Source organism: Acanthopagrus latus, chromosome 11, assembly GCF_904848185.1.
Source record: "Acanthopagrus latus isolate v.2019 chromosome 11, fAcaLat1.1, whole genome shotgun sequence".
In the NCBI taxonomy this organism is placed as follows: domain Eukaryota; kingdom Metazoa; phylum Chordata; class Actinopteri; order Spariformes; family Sparidae; genus Acanthopagrus; species Acanthopagrus latus.
The window spans coordinates 13,143,334-13,159,051 of NC_051049.1; the positions used below are offsets into that span (position 1 = coordinate 13,143,334).

Genomic DNA, 15,718 nt, shown 5'->3' on the forward strand with positions numbered 1-15,718 from the left:
GAAGCTCCAGAGAGCGACGTGTGTTTGACTGTTAGAACCTGTTAACATGAGCGGACCTTCAGCTATGACTTCACTCTCAGCTCACTGGGTAATCCACTGCATCGGTGTCATGCAACATTGGATTGTAGATTAATAACGACATAAGCAGAGATGTTTCGGAACTTTCTCCTTTAATTAAAGTATTTCAACACCCATTAACACAGTAAGTAACAGATCACAGATGTCAGTGGTTGTAGCATTACAGTAAGAAAGTACCTTCATAGGCCAGACACACAGCAAGAACAGCAACAGCACATGGACACCAGCTTCCATTTTTTGTTTATAATCTCTAAGTGTAGCAACAAATTCAAAGACTTCAGTGTCAAGTAATGGACGGGCGATTTTTCAGTTTCCATTTTCAGAAAGAACCTGTCAAGACAGGAAGACTTGAGAGACACAGATTACGCTCTATTAAAACGCCTAAGGAAGGAATTAAAGGTGACCACTGATGAAATACAACATCCAAACGACCAAGTCTCTCTCTCACACACACACACACAGGCACTGACGCTGCCCTCGATCCTCATTTTAAATGCTATCAGTCAAGCCTCTCCACCGGCTACCTAATTAAACAGCTATTGAGAGCGGAGATATAAGGAGCGATTTCCTCCACAATAACAGGCTGGATAATGGGGAAGTTAATTCTGGTAATTTCTCAGTGGGTCAGATATCCATTTAAAATAGCCAACTTTGTGTTTAACCGCACATTTATTGAGACTGCGAGGATGGCGATGTCTGTTTTTGGTTGGTTCACCTCTTTGGTCCAGAGTGAATCTTGATAACTACTGAATGAAGTGTCATAACATTTAGGGTACACATGGTGCTCTGAGGGTGCATCATCATTATGTTGGCGGTCAAAATGTCCACCTGTCTACAATTCTGCCATTGTCACCAATAGTTACAGCGTTTAACTCTCCATAAAATGACAACTTGTCACTTTTGCCTTTTCAGAAACAAACACAAGGGGAAATATTAGGTGCAGTTGGGCATAGTTGCCTATTTTGGATTAACTTTTAATACCTCCATCTTCACTCTGCGCTAAGCTAATCACTGCCGGGCACCAGCTCAAATCGCACATAACAGATGCAAGATGGAAGTTGCACCAGTTCTCTCCTCTTACTTTTGACAAGACAGCCAAAAAGTGGATTTCTTAAATTGTCGAACCATTTCATGAAAAAGCAAATGAAGGAATAGCACAGGATTGCTGTTTCCCTCCTGTTTTACATTAAGCTAAGCTAAGCTAAGCTAATCACCTCCTGTCATTAGCTCACATCTAAGCGAATCGATGTGAAAGCAGCATCGATTCTCTCCTCTTTCTCTCTAATGAAAACAAATCACCAAATAGAGTGAGGCTAGTTTCCCTCCTTTTACTCATAGTTACAATAAGCTATGCTGACCAACTCTGGGCAGTGGCTTCAATTCTCTCACAAGCATGTTTCTCAAAACTTCAATAGGCCTGTGCGTTGGGATTGGGAACAAAACATGCCGAGTCTGGTCCTGAAGTTGTTCCGTCTGATGAAAGTAGAGCTGAGGTTGAGAAGAGGATGAACCTTTTTTGCGTTATTAACAAACACACTTAACTTATCTCTCTTTTAAATCCATACACCAATTTTGAGACCATTTGCCAGCAAGGCTAATGACTAATTCCACAGAGGAGAGCATCTCATTTAACAAATATCATCAACATTTTTGCAAAAATAAGTTTGTATAGAGATTCATTAAACAAACCGCAAGGCGCTGCATTTATTTTCAGGTGGGCTTACCAGGACTTAACTCAACTCTTGGCTTTGTCCAATTTATGTCTGTCAGAGACATGAGGAAAGCCTCCAGCTCGACCCAAAAACCACGACACAAGCTTCAACGTGAGCACAAACCTGATGCAACTTTGTGCTGGTTATGTTGCTAAATGTGAAATGTAAAGCTACATTTCTGTCTTTGGCTTTGCTGAAACACTGCAACCATTTTCCCTTCCATCAAATTAAAAGCTAGAAAAAAAAAAACCTCTTACAGCCACGATAGACATTTCTTCAGATATGTTTGCTGATTAGGTTGTACTTTTCAGACATGCGGCAAAACCTTTCACCGCCTGCAAGATTATGAAACCGGTGGACAGAAGTAGTCAGCCAACTCTTTATTGTTTTTTTTTTCTCCCTGCATCTCAGTTGTATTAAATCATAAGCCACATTACGACAGTCAAAGCAATTAGTTATCAAAAAAAAAAATTGGACTCGATTGAACAAGTTGCACCCATATTAGTGCGCAGTTATAAACACTGATTTGAAATCCTCATCTAGACTCAAAGCACAGGGCGACTCACCACAAGACAATAGAATCCCACTGAAATTTAGTACTGACGATACCGAACGTGTGTTAAGTCATGCTAGAGGAAACCTCAGAGTAGTTCTGGCAACAACATGGTTGAGTACAATTCAGGAAGATTGAGTAGAAATTACAACAAGTCCACGAGCAGGCACTGTATGTTTGCACACGGGTATGCAACGGGGAGAACGACAGATCACCGACTTCCACAACCAGCAGAGTCACTGTATATAAAGAATATAGAGCATATCAATAACAGTGCTACAAGTCAGCTACAAACACCGAGTGGGAGTAAATCCTCACAGAATTAGAGCAAAGCAGTGGGGCGGTGCGTGAGGAACTTCAGTAATTTGCATCACTCTGATGTCTTTGACTTCCTCTTTTTCCGTACGCGGCTGCTCTCCTCTGCCGAGCACTCGTGGCTGAGGCCCCGCGCGATTTCTTTCTCATTCTTGGACGGCAGAGAAGAAGAAAGTGGGGCTGCTGTTCAAGTCAAACCCTTGAAATGTTTTCCTTTTTTTTCCTCCCCCGTCTTCTTCTTCACTAACAAACATAATCAAAATGCCTCTCATCGGCACTTCTCACTCGTTGGTGCATAATTGGCATTTCCCCCCGACATTTGTAGAAACTTGTACATGTGTAGTTATACAGAATACAAATTCAATGCACTTTTAGAGTCCACGCCATCCAAAGAGCATTTTTTACAAAATATTATAATGTGTACATAGAAATTAACAACTCGTCATGCTCACAAAACACACTCTCGTTCCCTCGCACACATGTAAGTAGTAAGGCTTTAGGGTTTCGTTAAACTTTGAGCGCGACATGCAAACGCCAGTCCGTCTGTGACAGATGGATGCCATGCGGCCGTGACACCGGCGCCCAGTTCTTGTTAGACATTTAATTACATTTACATGCACACAAGTTAGTGTATTTGTCAGCAGCCGACAGCGTGACTGAGGCAACAGCCTGGTTGCATAAACGATTAAATTCATTTTTTTTTCTTTTTTGTTTTTTTTTTCCATGACTATAATGTCACTGTGTAATGTGTTAATTGGATTATTTCAATAACATTATTTGCGGTCCAGCGATCAAAAATATCATCAAAATCAATCAAAAAGCACTTAAGAGAGAAGTGAGTCACTGCCACTGTTGCTCAAACGATCTGCAAAATGTTATCCATCAGGTGCTGCTTCAGAAAAAAAGATGTCAGAGGGACGAATTTGACACGTTTGCCTGAAGCATCTTGGTGGTCTGACATTTTGGAAAGTGGAAAATGGACCGAAAAGAAATGTTAAATGTCCTTTGACGTGACCGAACTAAAAAACTCTGAGCTTTTCTCTCTCTCTCTCTGCTCCTGAGTTCTTGGTGTCGAGAGTCTGTGCAGAATAACACACAGGTATCGGCAACCAGCATGAATACAGAGTGACGATGTTGGTGAGCCTATTTGGCAAGAGCCCGTTGCCTAGTTGCACGAGATTTAATCAAGGTGCTCACACCGGAGGAGGCATGCGTGACAGGCTGCAGCTGTGACATCCACTAAAAGAGTTCCCACCAACTAGATGGAAATAAAGTACATACCAAATATACGAAGGATTTTCTCATATATCCTGCAACAACATTTCTCCCTTGTAGCTTCACATTCATTAACTGTGAGTTGGGTTTCATGCAGACCCCACACTGCATAAAGTGATGTATCTAAATATATACAGGGGGAAAATGAAGCGAGTTTTAACACATTTTTTATAATAGAAACTAAACTTGGTTAACAAATTGATTTACACTGGAAACATTCTTATTGCACAGCTGACGTAAAGGCGCCCCTGTGGAGTTGTTGACTACTGGGAGCACTACAGAGCGCTGAAAATAAGAGGGGATCTCCATTTTGTTTGCATCATCGGGGCTGTCGCGATTTCAGACAGCCTCAGATTAGTCGCGATTATAGCAGCGATATCGATATTACTATTACAATATTACTTGATGATAATTGATAATTTTTTCGCTTTATAGCGTGTGACACCAACGGCTAAGGTGCTTGTGACAATGAAAAAGAGGCGAAAAACCATTTAAAGATGCAATGTGTAAGAATTGGCCACATTTTGACCACAAATTTACACTCCAAATAAACGGGGGCAGCATATCGCCAGGGTAACCACTAACTGCTGTTAGCTAGTTAGCTCAGTTAGCCGTGCATGCGGTGGTACAGATTGGGAGCTACGTAGATATCCTTATGTCAGAACTGTTATTGTCTCATACTTAAAGAAATTTCATTAATTGTTGTATAGTTTCATCTAAAAATCTTATATATTGCACCTTCAGGAGGCATGTATCCAACACATTTGTGACACAATGCATTTCGTAAAAGTCAACAATTTTCTTTTAGTTTAAAACTGCACAGGGCACCTTCAATTTAAATCACAAACAAAAAGATTTGTGCAGCACATGAACATTAATGGGGTTTTACTTTCTCCTAGTCAGAGCGTAATGACACCAACAGAATCTGATTACGCAGTCACAGGACTTTATCTTACTTGCATCACTAATCGCATTATGATTCCATTTTTGATGTGCATGTAAATGTGTCCATTGTGGCTGCTCTGTTTGTCCCTCGCTGTGCCCCGTAGGAGGCAGGCCATGGCAACTGGGATCAAAGGGTCATTTGCACATCAGGATGTAGTGCCACTTCAAAGTGCGCACAGATTCACAAAAGCATCTTTGTGCTGAGCACACGGCGTGGCTAAAGTAGGATCACATCCTGCTGTGGATTTATGTCACATTACAATAATAAAACCACACCAGGACCGACGCAGTGCAGATGAGGACGCCAGGACAGATTGATGCACAGGTGTCGCCCAACCTTTGAACCAGGCCTGGCTGAGGAAGTTGGCTGGGAGAAATGTCCGCAAAAAAAAAAAAGAGAAAAAAAAACCCCTTTCATCTGTTGAATTCATCTGTTGCTGTTGGTTTAATGAGAAGTCATTATTGGGAAAAGGAACCAGGAAAGTTTCCATCATAAATCCTTCATCTGTCCACCTACAACAAGACACTCACATTCTGAGCTTGGTGGTTTTCTTTCCTTCATCACAACGTTCACTGTTTTCATGTATTGGATTAAAAAGAGCCTTCTGTGGAGAGTGCAAATGTCAAACCTAAGTTTCAATCAGGTCCTTTTCTTTAAATCCCTGAGAGCAGCTTGGTCAGAAGCACCTCTCGCTCTCCCAGCAGTGTGTCCCTCTTGAGGCTGGTGCCTTTATTCACCACCTTGAACTTGACCGAGAGGTTCTTCACCTGAACCGAGCTGATCGAGTCAAAGAAGAAGTCTTCGTTGAAGACCGGGTTGCGGCTGTTCTTGATGATGTTGCTCCTTTGCTTCTGCACCTTGCCCGGGTTCAGGTAGACCGACACGCAGCAGTTGATGCTCTTGATGTCGACGTGCTTGTCGTAAAGACTCTCCGCCGTCAGGACTCGGATGAGCAGGCGCGAGGTGCTGGAGTCGTAGTTGGCGCTGATCCTCACCGACCCGCCTTTGTGCAGGGTGACAGTGTGCTCCCGGTGGAGCCCGTGGTCTGACCCCCCAGCACCACCGTGCAAGGAGGGGACGTGCAGCCGTCGCTGGACGTTGGGGCTGGGCTCGGCCGAGCTGCACTCGTCGGTGGAGAGGGAGCTGTGGCGGGCGAACGACCGCTTGGCTTTCACGACTTTGGCCTGCGTCTCGTGGGTGAAGATCTTGAGCAGGGAGGCGGAGCGGGAGAGCAGAGGGGAGCTGAAGGGGGAGGACTCAGCGGAGGAGCAGGTGTCGCTCTCCCCGCCGCTGAAGTATCGATAAGGATTAATGTGAGAGGTGTTGTAGTCGCCTGGATTCAGATGGTTTCCGCCATCACTGCTTTTGCCTCTCCGCTGAGTGTTCGGGGAGGTGATGGGGCTGGTATGCTCGCAGTGGAAAAGGGACTCTTTGCGGCGAGTGTGGGGGCTTTCCTTCAAGGTTGCAAAGCCATACGGCGTCTGAGTCTTGGGGACGTAAGGCAGGGACATGGCCGTCTGCGACTGGGGGTCTGCATTGGTGTCTCCAGCCACCACATCATCAGCGCTCTCTATCTGTATGATGTGACGGTTAGCTGCTCTCAGGAGGTTCTTGGTGTCTCCTGCGATCTTGGCCACCAGACCGGGACTTCTCGGGCTGCTGATCTTCCTTCCGCTGCTGATGGTTTGCTCTGAGGTCGACGGCTGCAGGGATTCTTTGGGCTTCACGTTGGGAACCTCAGGCTCCGGAGGGACCAGCTTCGGGGGGATGAAAAAGTCTGGAATCTTGTCGGGGGTGAGGACGTTGCTGTAGGACGCGGTGACGCCTTTCTTGTCCCCGTTCTCGCCCTGACGCAGCACGCCGGTCTCCACCGACCCGCGGATCTTATCCAGAACCCACATGGTCCCACCGGACAGCGGGATGTGTGGGCTTGCGGAGTAAATGCAGTCAGGTGTGTCTGTAAATAATGAGCACAAGGGTGGGGGAGGGAAACGATCAGAGGATGGTTACACCACAAAGAGCAGGGTGATAAACACAGCAGGAAGGTGCTGAAGCTCATAAACCACCAAGTATTTCAAGAATTAAGGCTGAATGAAGCAGCAGACTTTACTTCAGATTTGTTGACTACAGTCTCAAAGCTTCAATAAGACGTTTTTCTTTCTATCTTTTGTGTAGAGCTGCAGCAAAATCAAAAGGGAAACCAACATCCAACATGTCTCAACAGGACAGCAGCACAGTGAAAGTCTTTGTACAGGCAAATGGCGCTAAATCAAACGAAATTCAATTATATTATAATATTACAACAAAGGAAACCGAGTCAAAGTAGGAAGAGACTGACAACAAGGAAAGGGCGACGTCACTTTTCCCTTTACACGACTCGATTTAAAGTCGAATCCTTTATTTTACGCGCAATGGACCCTGTATAAAAGTGAAATGCGCGCTCCTTCTCCTATTACAACATCTTGTTTTCTAGTGGACTGTCTTTGAAAACTGACCGAGAACCTTTTATATGAATATCACGAAGTAAGATTCAGCTTTAGTGAAGAAAAAAAAAAAAAAAGTCAAACGACAGCTGGTGACAGAAATTGCGAGGCAAAACTATTTTACAGCTCATATTTGCCAAATTGAAAGTCCCCAGGTTACTGATCCATCAACAGATTATCTTTCTGCTCCTTAACATCAGGTGGATTTATGAGTTTTGGCCATAAAAGTTAACTAAATCTTATACTCTAAGTTACTATGGAGGATTCTGTTCAACAGGTGCCTCCTCCAATTGCGCACTCGTTTCCTCCAAACCTCCGACATCCACCGTGTTCACTCCGCTGCTCCTTATAGCAGCAAACAGACTCGTAAATGAAAATACTCACAGCTCTGTGTCAAAGCACACGCTCCTCTTCCTCTTCGTCCACTCGCTCGGGCGGTAACAGGTGTCTCCTCCTCGCCTGCGCGCTCCGCGGCACCGCTCTGCGCCCTCACACGGTCTGCGCTCCGGAGCCGCTCTCATGCGTTTTATATAGACGGCACAGGGCTGCAGCTGACCAATAAGATCAAACTGTGTGTCTCCCAGTAGGTCCTGCTGGGACGCACACTGGTTGCATATCACTGGCAGAGGAATCTTCCAGCTAGGGGGGTTTATTTTTTTCTTATCCAACTCTCCAAACCTCCACACTGAACAAAAGAAAGAACAACAGGCATTCCCATCAAAAAATAAAATAAAATAAATCAACATGATGATTTTTTTGATGGGAATGTTTGCACAAATCTTAAAGGCTAGCCCAGGGTGAAGTATAAAGATAAGACATCCACTCTTGTTTTGTCTCCTCGGGAATGGAAACACTTCTTTTTATTGATGCACCTGGATGGTTCAGCCTGGCAGCCTGCAAGAGCCTCATCAGGACAGCCAAACTCCACCAGCACATAGAGCATAAAGCCAGTGTGTGTCAGTAAATGATTGTTCACAATGAGACTATCTGAGCAGGAAAACACATGCAGCTGAGGAACAGACACAGAGTGGTACACATTCACAAGCGCTTTCATTCACTTCTTCTTCTTTACCTCAGTTCCTGTATATCTTTGGGTCTAAACCTCCCGATCAGTTTCCCTGGAAACTTTGCTATGGCAACTAATACATTTGTCTGTCTAAAATAAGAACTGCCCCACTGACTTCATTGATCTGCAGGACAAAAAAGCACTTCATTTGTCCAGATTGCTTGGTTTTTGAGTCAAGTGCCATGTAAAGCTGCAGACTCTGGGTTATCAGAGATCAGTCACGTTGAGCCAATAATAACACCGTGTTGACCTGACAGAAGGGGAAATGTACAGATTTCAGCTGCCGGCAGAGTCAATATCAGCAGATAGCGAGGACTGTGACCGCAGCAGCTTGACAAACAGCTGATCAGCAGACGTTTAATGAGAATAGCTCTGGAAAACGGGTGTCCAAAGCCTGGGCCCTCTCTGCCACGCTGAGATGGAAAATGAGACGAGATTGAATTGGAGCTTGCAGAACAAAACAAGTAGAGTGAAGACTTTTGAATTATTTCTCAGTGTGTAATACATGAAATCTTCTTGGCTATACATGAAACAATAAAAGCCCGAGTACAGAAATCTGCCACTGCAGCGTTGGCAGAAAAAAAACTGTGTCCACGTCACATGAAGCATTAACACATATCTGTAGCTTTGGGCTTGACATTAAAAGACAATCCAACAAAGCGAACGTCACCCTACAAATTTTAAATAAATTCAAGTATCAAAAGTTGTATTATACACATATTTACATCAATGTACTGGATACCACGGGTTGACTGATTATCAGCCTGGTCAATTATCTGATCAGATAATCAGCATTTTTCCCATAATCATTTTTTTTTTATTCAATTGCTGATAAAATGACTTAATTTAAAAACGTGCTATTTTGACTAAAGTAATCAAGCAAATGTAGTCGAGTAAAACATACAATATTTTTCTCTCAAATGTAGTGGAGCAGAAGTAGGAATTAAGTAGCAGAAAATGAAAACACTCAACTAAAATACCTCAAAATTGTACTCACTTGAGTAAACGTACTTTGTTACGTTCCATCACTGATCTGCATAGAATATTTACCACCCCATGTACACACACAGGATGAACATGCACTGCAACATTCCTCACCAGGCTGTAAAAAGTCAACCGTCCATCGCGGTTCAACCTATAGCCACGAGGACGGACATCAGGACAACCTCGCCACTATGGCATGTAAAGCATGGGTGCTATTCAGGGTCTGAGTGGAGATAATTACACATCTGGCCTCCCGAGGTCCTCTCAGAGGTCATTGTCTGATGTAATCAACCTGAGAAAAGAGCCACTTACCATATAGATTGAAGAGGCACATTTGAACACTCGCCCACTGCTGTCTGTCTTCTGGAGCCGGCAGCACAGAGGCAAACAACGGTCGCCCAGAGGCTCCATTCAGACACTCGACCCGTCACGCTTGTCGAGCAAAACACCTTTCAAGAGGTGTAAAGGGGGCAGGAAAAAATCTGAATCAGTTGTCGTCATGCAACTCAAGAGTGGTCAAGATCGGTCGGTTTACAAATGATGACTTGTTTACTCTGTGGCTGTATTTGTGTGTACCTGTTGAGTCAGAAAACAGAGCCCTGAGTGACACCTTCAACTTCTTTGAATCAAAAATTTGTTAAACGTGAAATGGAACAAAGCTGAGCGAAAAACATGGATGAGAACTGACGATGGATATGTTAAAAAGTTTTCACTTTTATTCATTTTTTTAGTGTAGATTCCCTGCATTACTGCTTACCACTTTGTAAATGACAATCAAACATTTGTACTTAGTTTGACTGCCATTTAGCTCAGTAGGTAGAACGGGCGTCCCATGTGAAGAGGCTTTGTCCTCGCTGCAGCAGACCCGGGTTTGAATCCCCACCCGGATCCCTTTGCTGCGTGTCACTCCCCCTCTTTCTCACCCTGTTTCCTGTCACACTCTTCAGCTGTACTATCAATAAAGCCATAAAGGCAAAAAAAAAAAAAAAAAAAAAATTGTAATTAGTTAAACTGTAGTTCACAGTTTTCACTTTTCAAAACCAATGAACCATTTGTTAAGCACTTGTAAAGGAATGTAGATGTCACTTGCATCTTAATATTGGCCATCCAAATAATGTTTATAGGTGAGCTACACAATGTTTATCAACCAACCACCAGGTTAGTTAAGCATTTATGTTTGTTAATAGTTCAAAGAAACTATTAACTAAGGTTTAATTAACTATAAATATATAATTTATTAATGATGGTTGTCAAAAAGTGTTACTCTATATAGTTTGTTATGTCCCTGTGTAAAAAAACAAACTTGGTGTAAATATAAAGCAAGACACCGTGACTGAAAACTATAGAAAAGAGGTTTCTTACATTTAAAATGTCTTTCTTTACGCTAGTACAGAGTTACATGCTTTAATGCTCCTGTCTCTTTAAGGCCACGCCTACGCAAATGTGTCACATTATGACATAGTGTGATGTCACAAAGTCACAGAATTAATGGTGGGGCTAGTAATGAGGCATTTACGGAGTGTTTTCGGTGGGAGAGAGGAGCTTTTGTTGGTGCGGACTTTGACCTTTTCAATTTTCAAGACTTTTCACATGCAAAATAATATATATAGAACACACTGAGGGAAAGCAAAAAAGTGACAGAGCACAATAGGTCTACTTTAAACAATTATAATGATCAAAATCATTGGTGGTGAGTTTTATGCTAATTGACTCGTTTTACCACAAACATTACAGGATAAACATGAATGAAAGAATGAAAGAAGAGAAGAAAGTTTATTAAACTGGGGAGAAAAAAACCCATCTGCTTGGTTGTATTTGAATGTCATGACGCTTCGATGCGCTCACTGTTAACAGCTCCCTTTACAAAATAATGAGATCAGTACACGAGCATCTAAGGATCTTCAGCCCTGAGACGAGGACAGACTACAGCCTGGGAGAAGGTTAATGTGTCTGTTCTGCTCTCATTAAAGGGCTGGACCCTACATCTTTGTCTGCCCAACACTGAAGCTATTACAGAAGTACAGAAGCGTACGCCCTCTGTGAACGATGGGGCCGCTTCAGTGTGTTTCTGTTCCTCTCCATTGATAGATAGATGTACCAACACATGGGCAGTGTGTGTGTATGTGCGTGCATGTGTGCGCGTGTGTGCGGGGCAGCAGAAGGTATTCGATCCATGGAGTGTTTCAGACATCTTCCCTGCTGACATTTAATTGACTTCCTAGAAAGAGGAGTTGCGGAGGAATACGCAGAAAATGAGGCTGAGCAGGAGCCGCACAAAAGCTCTGAAGGAGGCGCTGTTCACCTCCAGGCCTGTTCGGTTGTTCCATGTGTCAGTCTGCATCGACACATATGGGAACTCATTATGGCCGACACGTCATAGGGTCCATTTTTACCCCTGTCTCTCATTGTTGCCATCCATTTTTTTCTCCTTCTTGCCAACCAGCTTCCACATAACTTCTGTTGCCTTGGAGACATCTGATATCCTGACATATGAATCAACCCCCAACTCCCTCACTAACCGACTCTCTGTTCTCCTCCTCCTGTCATCTCATACGTCTTCACCTCTCCGGTCTGTTTCAGCTCCTTCATCGGGACGTCCAGCCATCTGCGGGTCACAAAGGACTCTGACTCTGGTCCAGTCATCGCGAGCCTGCAGATGCCCGACCGCCACACACTCGTTGTGGGTTGTAAAATCTTGCTTTGATCCAGGAGTCTGGTTCACACCCTGCAGTTTAAGCAGAGTGTTATCCTTTCAAGACAAAAAAAAAACGTGTAAAGTATGAAAGAAACCACGGGGAGAGGAGCAATCCTGCAAATGCCAGGACCATTCAGAGTCTTTGCTTGTTCTGGTCCACTGAACTGGCATTTGGATTGGACACACGCAGGGCGAAAGGTCACACCTGTCGCCGCGGGAAACCAATTTGATGGACTTTGGAGCAAAGAGACTGATGGGATGACCTGGGATGCTAGGGGGAGTGTTGGTAAAAAGGATTTGCAGAAAGGAAACACACAGATCTGGTCCGAAACTCCCGCAAACAGTATATTGATCTACATTTTTGTGAGGTTTCACAGACTGATGATTTTCATTTTCAAGCGCCAGATAGCAAGCAGCCATAGGTGGGCCAATTTCATCAAGAAGAAATAAGAAATTGGAGGTAATAAACCTTATAATTCATATGCTGGAGCAGCACACAGGGGTACAGTGTGTGAGATATACTGGCAGCCTGCTCGTGTGTGATGAGAAAGGTGGAACTGACCAGGGGACACTTTGAAACGATAGGGTGAAATACTGCTCATGGCTCATATTGCTCTCGGTTTCTGTATATTTAAGGGACTTGCAGCACCCCCGACTGGAGGAATGAAGGCAAAGGTGAACCTTGCGGGGCCTCATCTTGTGGCGTCGACTGCACAGTCACAGAAGTTTGAGCTAAAAACAAGTCAAACACACATAGTGTGTAGTAAGGAAAATATAAATCCAAATTATGCTTCAAAGAAAGACTGTTTTGACGTTTTCTCTCATAGCTTTGTGGTCACTAAGGCTCTTGACAGACCTCACGCAGCTCCAAGTGACAAGGGAAAAGCTGCTGCTGCCCCCTACAGGCACCAAGCAGTCACAAAATAAATTCTTAGGGAAAAAAAAAACATGTAGTTAGGTGCAAATGTTCAACATTATGAAGTCAACGAAGAAGAAAAAACATCTTACTTCAGTTTTGTGGCATCTCAGTCCTTCCTAAAAGCATCTGCAATAAAAGACAGTGACAGGAACTTTTATCACTTTCTTGAAATTTGGCTGCGTTTTCCAGCGATCTAAAGACAAGAGAACACAATATATATATATTGGCAAGTTTCAAAGGGACAGAAAATCACCAGGAGGCTATGAAGGTAAAAAGGTCTATAATCTGTTGCTGAAAGTCTTATAAATGAAGGCAAGCTTGTATGAGGCAGTTACATCAGGAAAAGCGCAAGAAGAAGAAAATCTTGTGCAACGTTTGAAATAAAAGGATGAGACGTTTTGACATTTCTTCACCCAGATGATGTGTGATATAAACTGCACTTGATTGCTTAGTTTTTGCTTATTGCAGAGCTGGACTGTTCTTGGCCCGTTAGAGCTGCAGTCAGGTAATCTAACTTGAAATCTGCTCTATGATGTGAACCATCAATAACATGAAAACATAATTACTGAACTCCGTTTTACCTCAGGAACAAATCAAACAACTTATATCTCCGGCCCTAGCTTATTGCACTCCTGTTTTACTGGCACGCTTAAACACTGAATAATTCCCAGTCAGTATTTGTCGGTGGAGACTGGTACAGAGAAATGGTTTCTATTTACCAAGACAATAATGCATTAAAGGGTGACTCCACCAATTTTACACATTAAAGTGTGAGGAATAATGCTGCATGTAATTTGATAAATTGCCTCCGGTGATGTCACTCAGTGGCTAAATTAGATTGTGGGTAATGTAGGCACCATGTGTGCAACTTCAAATCAATGAAGGCGATTTACCAGATTACAAGCAGCTTCCCCAGGAGCCACAAAAGGTTTTATACTACTTTTACACATATGCAATAATATCTAATTGATTCAAAACCTGTAAACACACTTTAACCCTTAAATCCCAAAGACAATTTTCTAGGGTTAGGGGTTAGGGTGATTCACAAAGTTTGATGTTTAGTTGTTTATTTGAGTAGAGTTTGGGTCATATAAACATGTTTTTTTTACACATTGTAGCCCAGCTTCTGCTGTTTAATTTGATATAAAACAGGACTATATTCTGTCATAAGTAGTGCAGTAGTGGCTCTGTAGTTGTTCTGCGTGTCTGCAAGGGTTAGGGTTAAAAACCCCAAGGTCCCCCAAATGGGGGTAATTAATGTGTAGAATTGGTGGTGTTACGCTTTAAGTGTCTACAAAGATTTACAAATAAGGCAACTAGACAATATTACATAAAAAGATGAAGATGTTTGATCTGTTCTGTGTCATCTAGTTGTACAATACTAACATGTTAACATGTAATTTTGATGCTCGCAGCTATATGTTTACCATGTTAACCATCTTGTTAGCAGAATCAGACGTACAATGGATTTTTGGGGCTAATGCTGATACCAATATAATGGAGAAATCCATGCCGATGTCAATATATCGCCCAAAACTGTCTACCCATTTTTTGCAATGATTATTAAAATTCAGTAGTCAAACACTTGCTAAGGACAAGGATATGTAATGAAGGCTATTTTACAGTGTGACAATAAACTTTATAGCCTAAAATGACATCAGTAATTCTTCCGCATTATTCCCTCTAACTGAAAAATTTCATATTGGTGTATTTTGGACAACATGCAGATACCGATACATATCTGTGATAGGCCAATATCAGCTGATAATGTTGAGCAACCAATATAATAGTATGGCTCTGAGTTAGCATGCTAGCATTAGCTAATTGGCAGTAACCACTAATTACAGCTGAATTAATGGCACTGAGATCAGTTTTGTTGGGATATTAAGTGTTTTTTTGACCTGACAATGGCACTACATGAAAGTTAGAGGGTCCAAGTTGTCGAGAGATTTCCACCAAAAGAAAAGCTAGTAGAACTCGAGTAAAAAAAAAGTCAGCAGAGTCAAAATGATTCATCCTCTGGGGACCATGACTGTCATGATAATTCACCCAATAGCTGTTGAGAATTACAAAAAGTGGCGAACCAACCAACTATAAAGCTACATTGCTAGCATGGCAATTTACAAGAGAAAACTTCAGGCACACGAAGATGAACAAGGTGATGTGGAATCTCGTCCTTGAAGATCTGCCAGAACAAAACCGGCTGTTTTTTAAAATCGTTTCGTGACAAGCCAGGTGACAAAGGCTTTTTGTCAAAACTTCACACAACTCGTAATCCTCTTTGCATGAAGTTTGCCCCTTTGGCACATGTCAGAGCATTCTTGATGTTTTTCACTTCATATCAGAGAAAAGAAGTGGCACAGAGAGAGGATTTCATTTCATGCAAAGCAGAGCTGAGCAGTGAGCACTGGACAAACCTCACAGAACACAAAAAGGTCTTACCGTCAAAGACTCAACATTTCCTACAGTGGAGAAGAGAACAGAAAACAAGGAAAAAGAAACCAAGAACATTAAAAAAAATTTAAAAAAGTTCCAATATTCCCACTTGCAGTAGACAAAAGCATGGAAAGCATCAGGAAATCCTTTAAAGTCTCCACCACCCTGAGTTCAGCTGGGTGTCTACTGTGTACACGTCTCATCACGCACTTTCCTCACACTGCAGTTCCACTAAAAGGTTTATAAGAAAAACCAT

General features: G+C 42.7%; 1 protein-coding gene across 4 annotated transcripts; it reads right to left on the reverse strand.

Annotated features, from left to right (window-relative positions):
* Positions 1 to 151: 151 nt before the first annotated feature.
* Positions 152 to 15,653, reverse strand: LOC119029066 (C2 calcium-dependent domain-containing protein 4C). Of its 4 annotated transcripts, none has more exons than XM_037115613.1 (6): positions 15,469 to 15,653; positions 13,116 to 13,152; positions 11,932 to 12,137; positions 9,725 to 9,861; positions 7,747 to 8,047; positions 152 to 6,836 (listed from the first exon to the last, which is right to left on the reverse strand). In XM_037115613.1, exon 6 carries the CDS (start codon positions 6,778 to 6,780, stop codon positions 5,533 to 5,535), a length of 1,248 nt encoding a protein of 415 aa, XP_036971508.1. In that variant the 5' UTR covers positions 6,781 to 6,836; positions 7,747 to 8,047; positions 9,725 to 9,861; positions 11,932 to 12,137; positions 13,116 to 13,152; positions 15,469 to 15,653; the 3' UTR covers positions 152 to 5,532. The 4 variants fall into 4 exon arrangements, with proteins under 4 accessions (XP_036971508.1, XP_036971509.1, XP_036971511.1 ...); XM_037115614.1 differs by having other exon boundaries at positions 13,116 to 13,219; XM_037115616.1 differs by lacking the exon at positions 11,932 to 12,137.
* Positions 15,654 to 15,718: the final 65 nt, after the last annotated feature.

What these genes read in the sequence shown, in the direction of transcription:
- LOC119029066 (XM_037115616.1), bottom strand. Translation starts at nt 6,780, where the DNA reads ATGTGGGTTCTGGATAAGATCCGCGGGTCGGTGGAGACCGGCGTGCTG.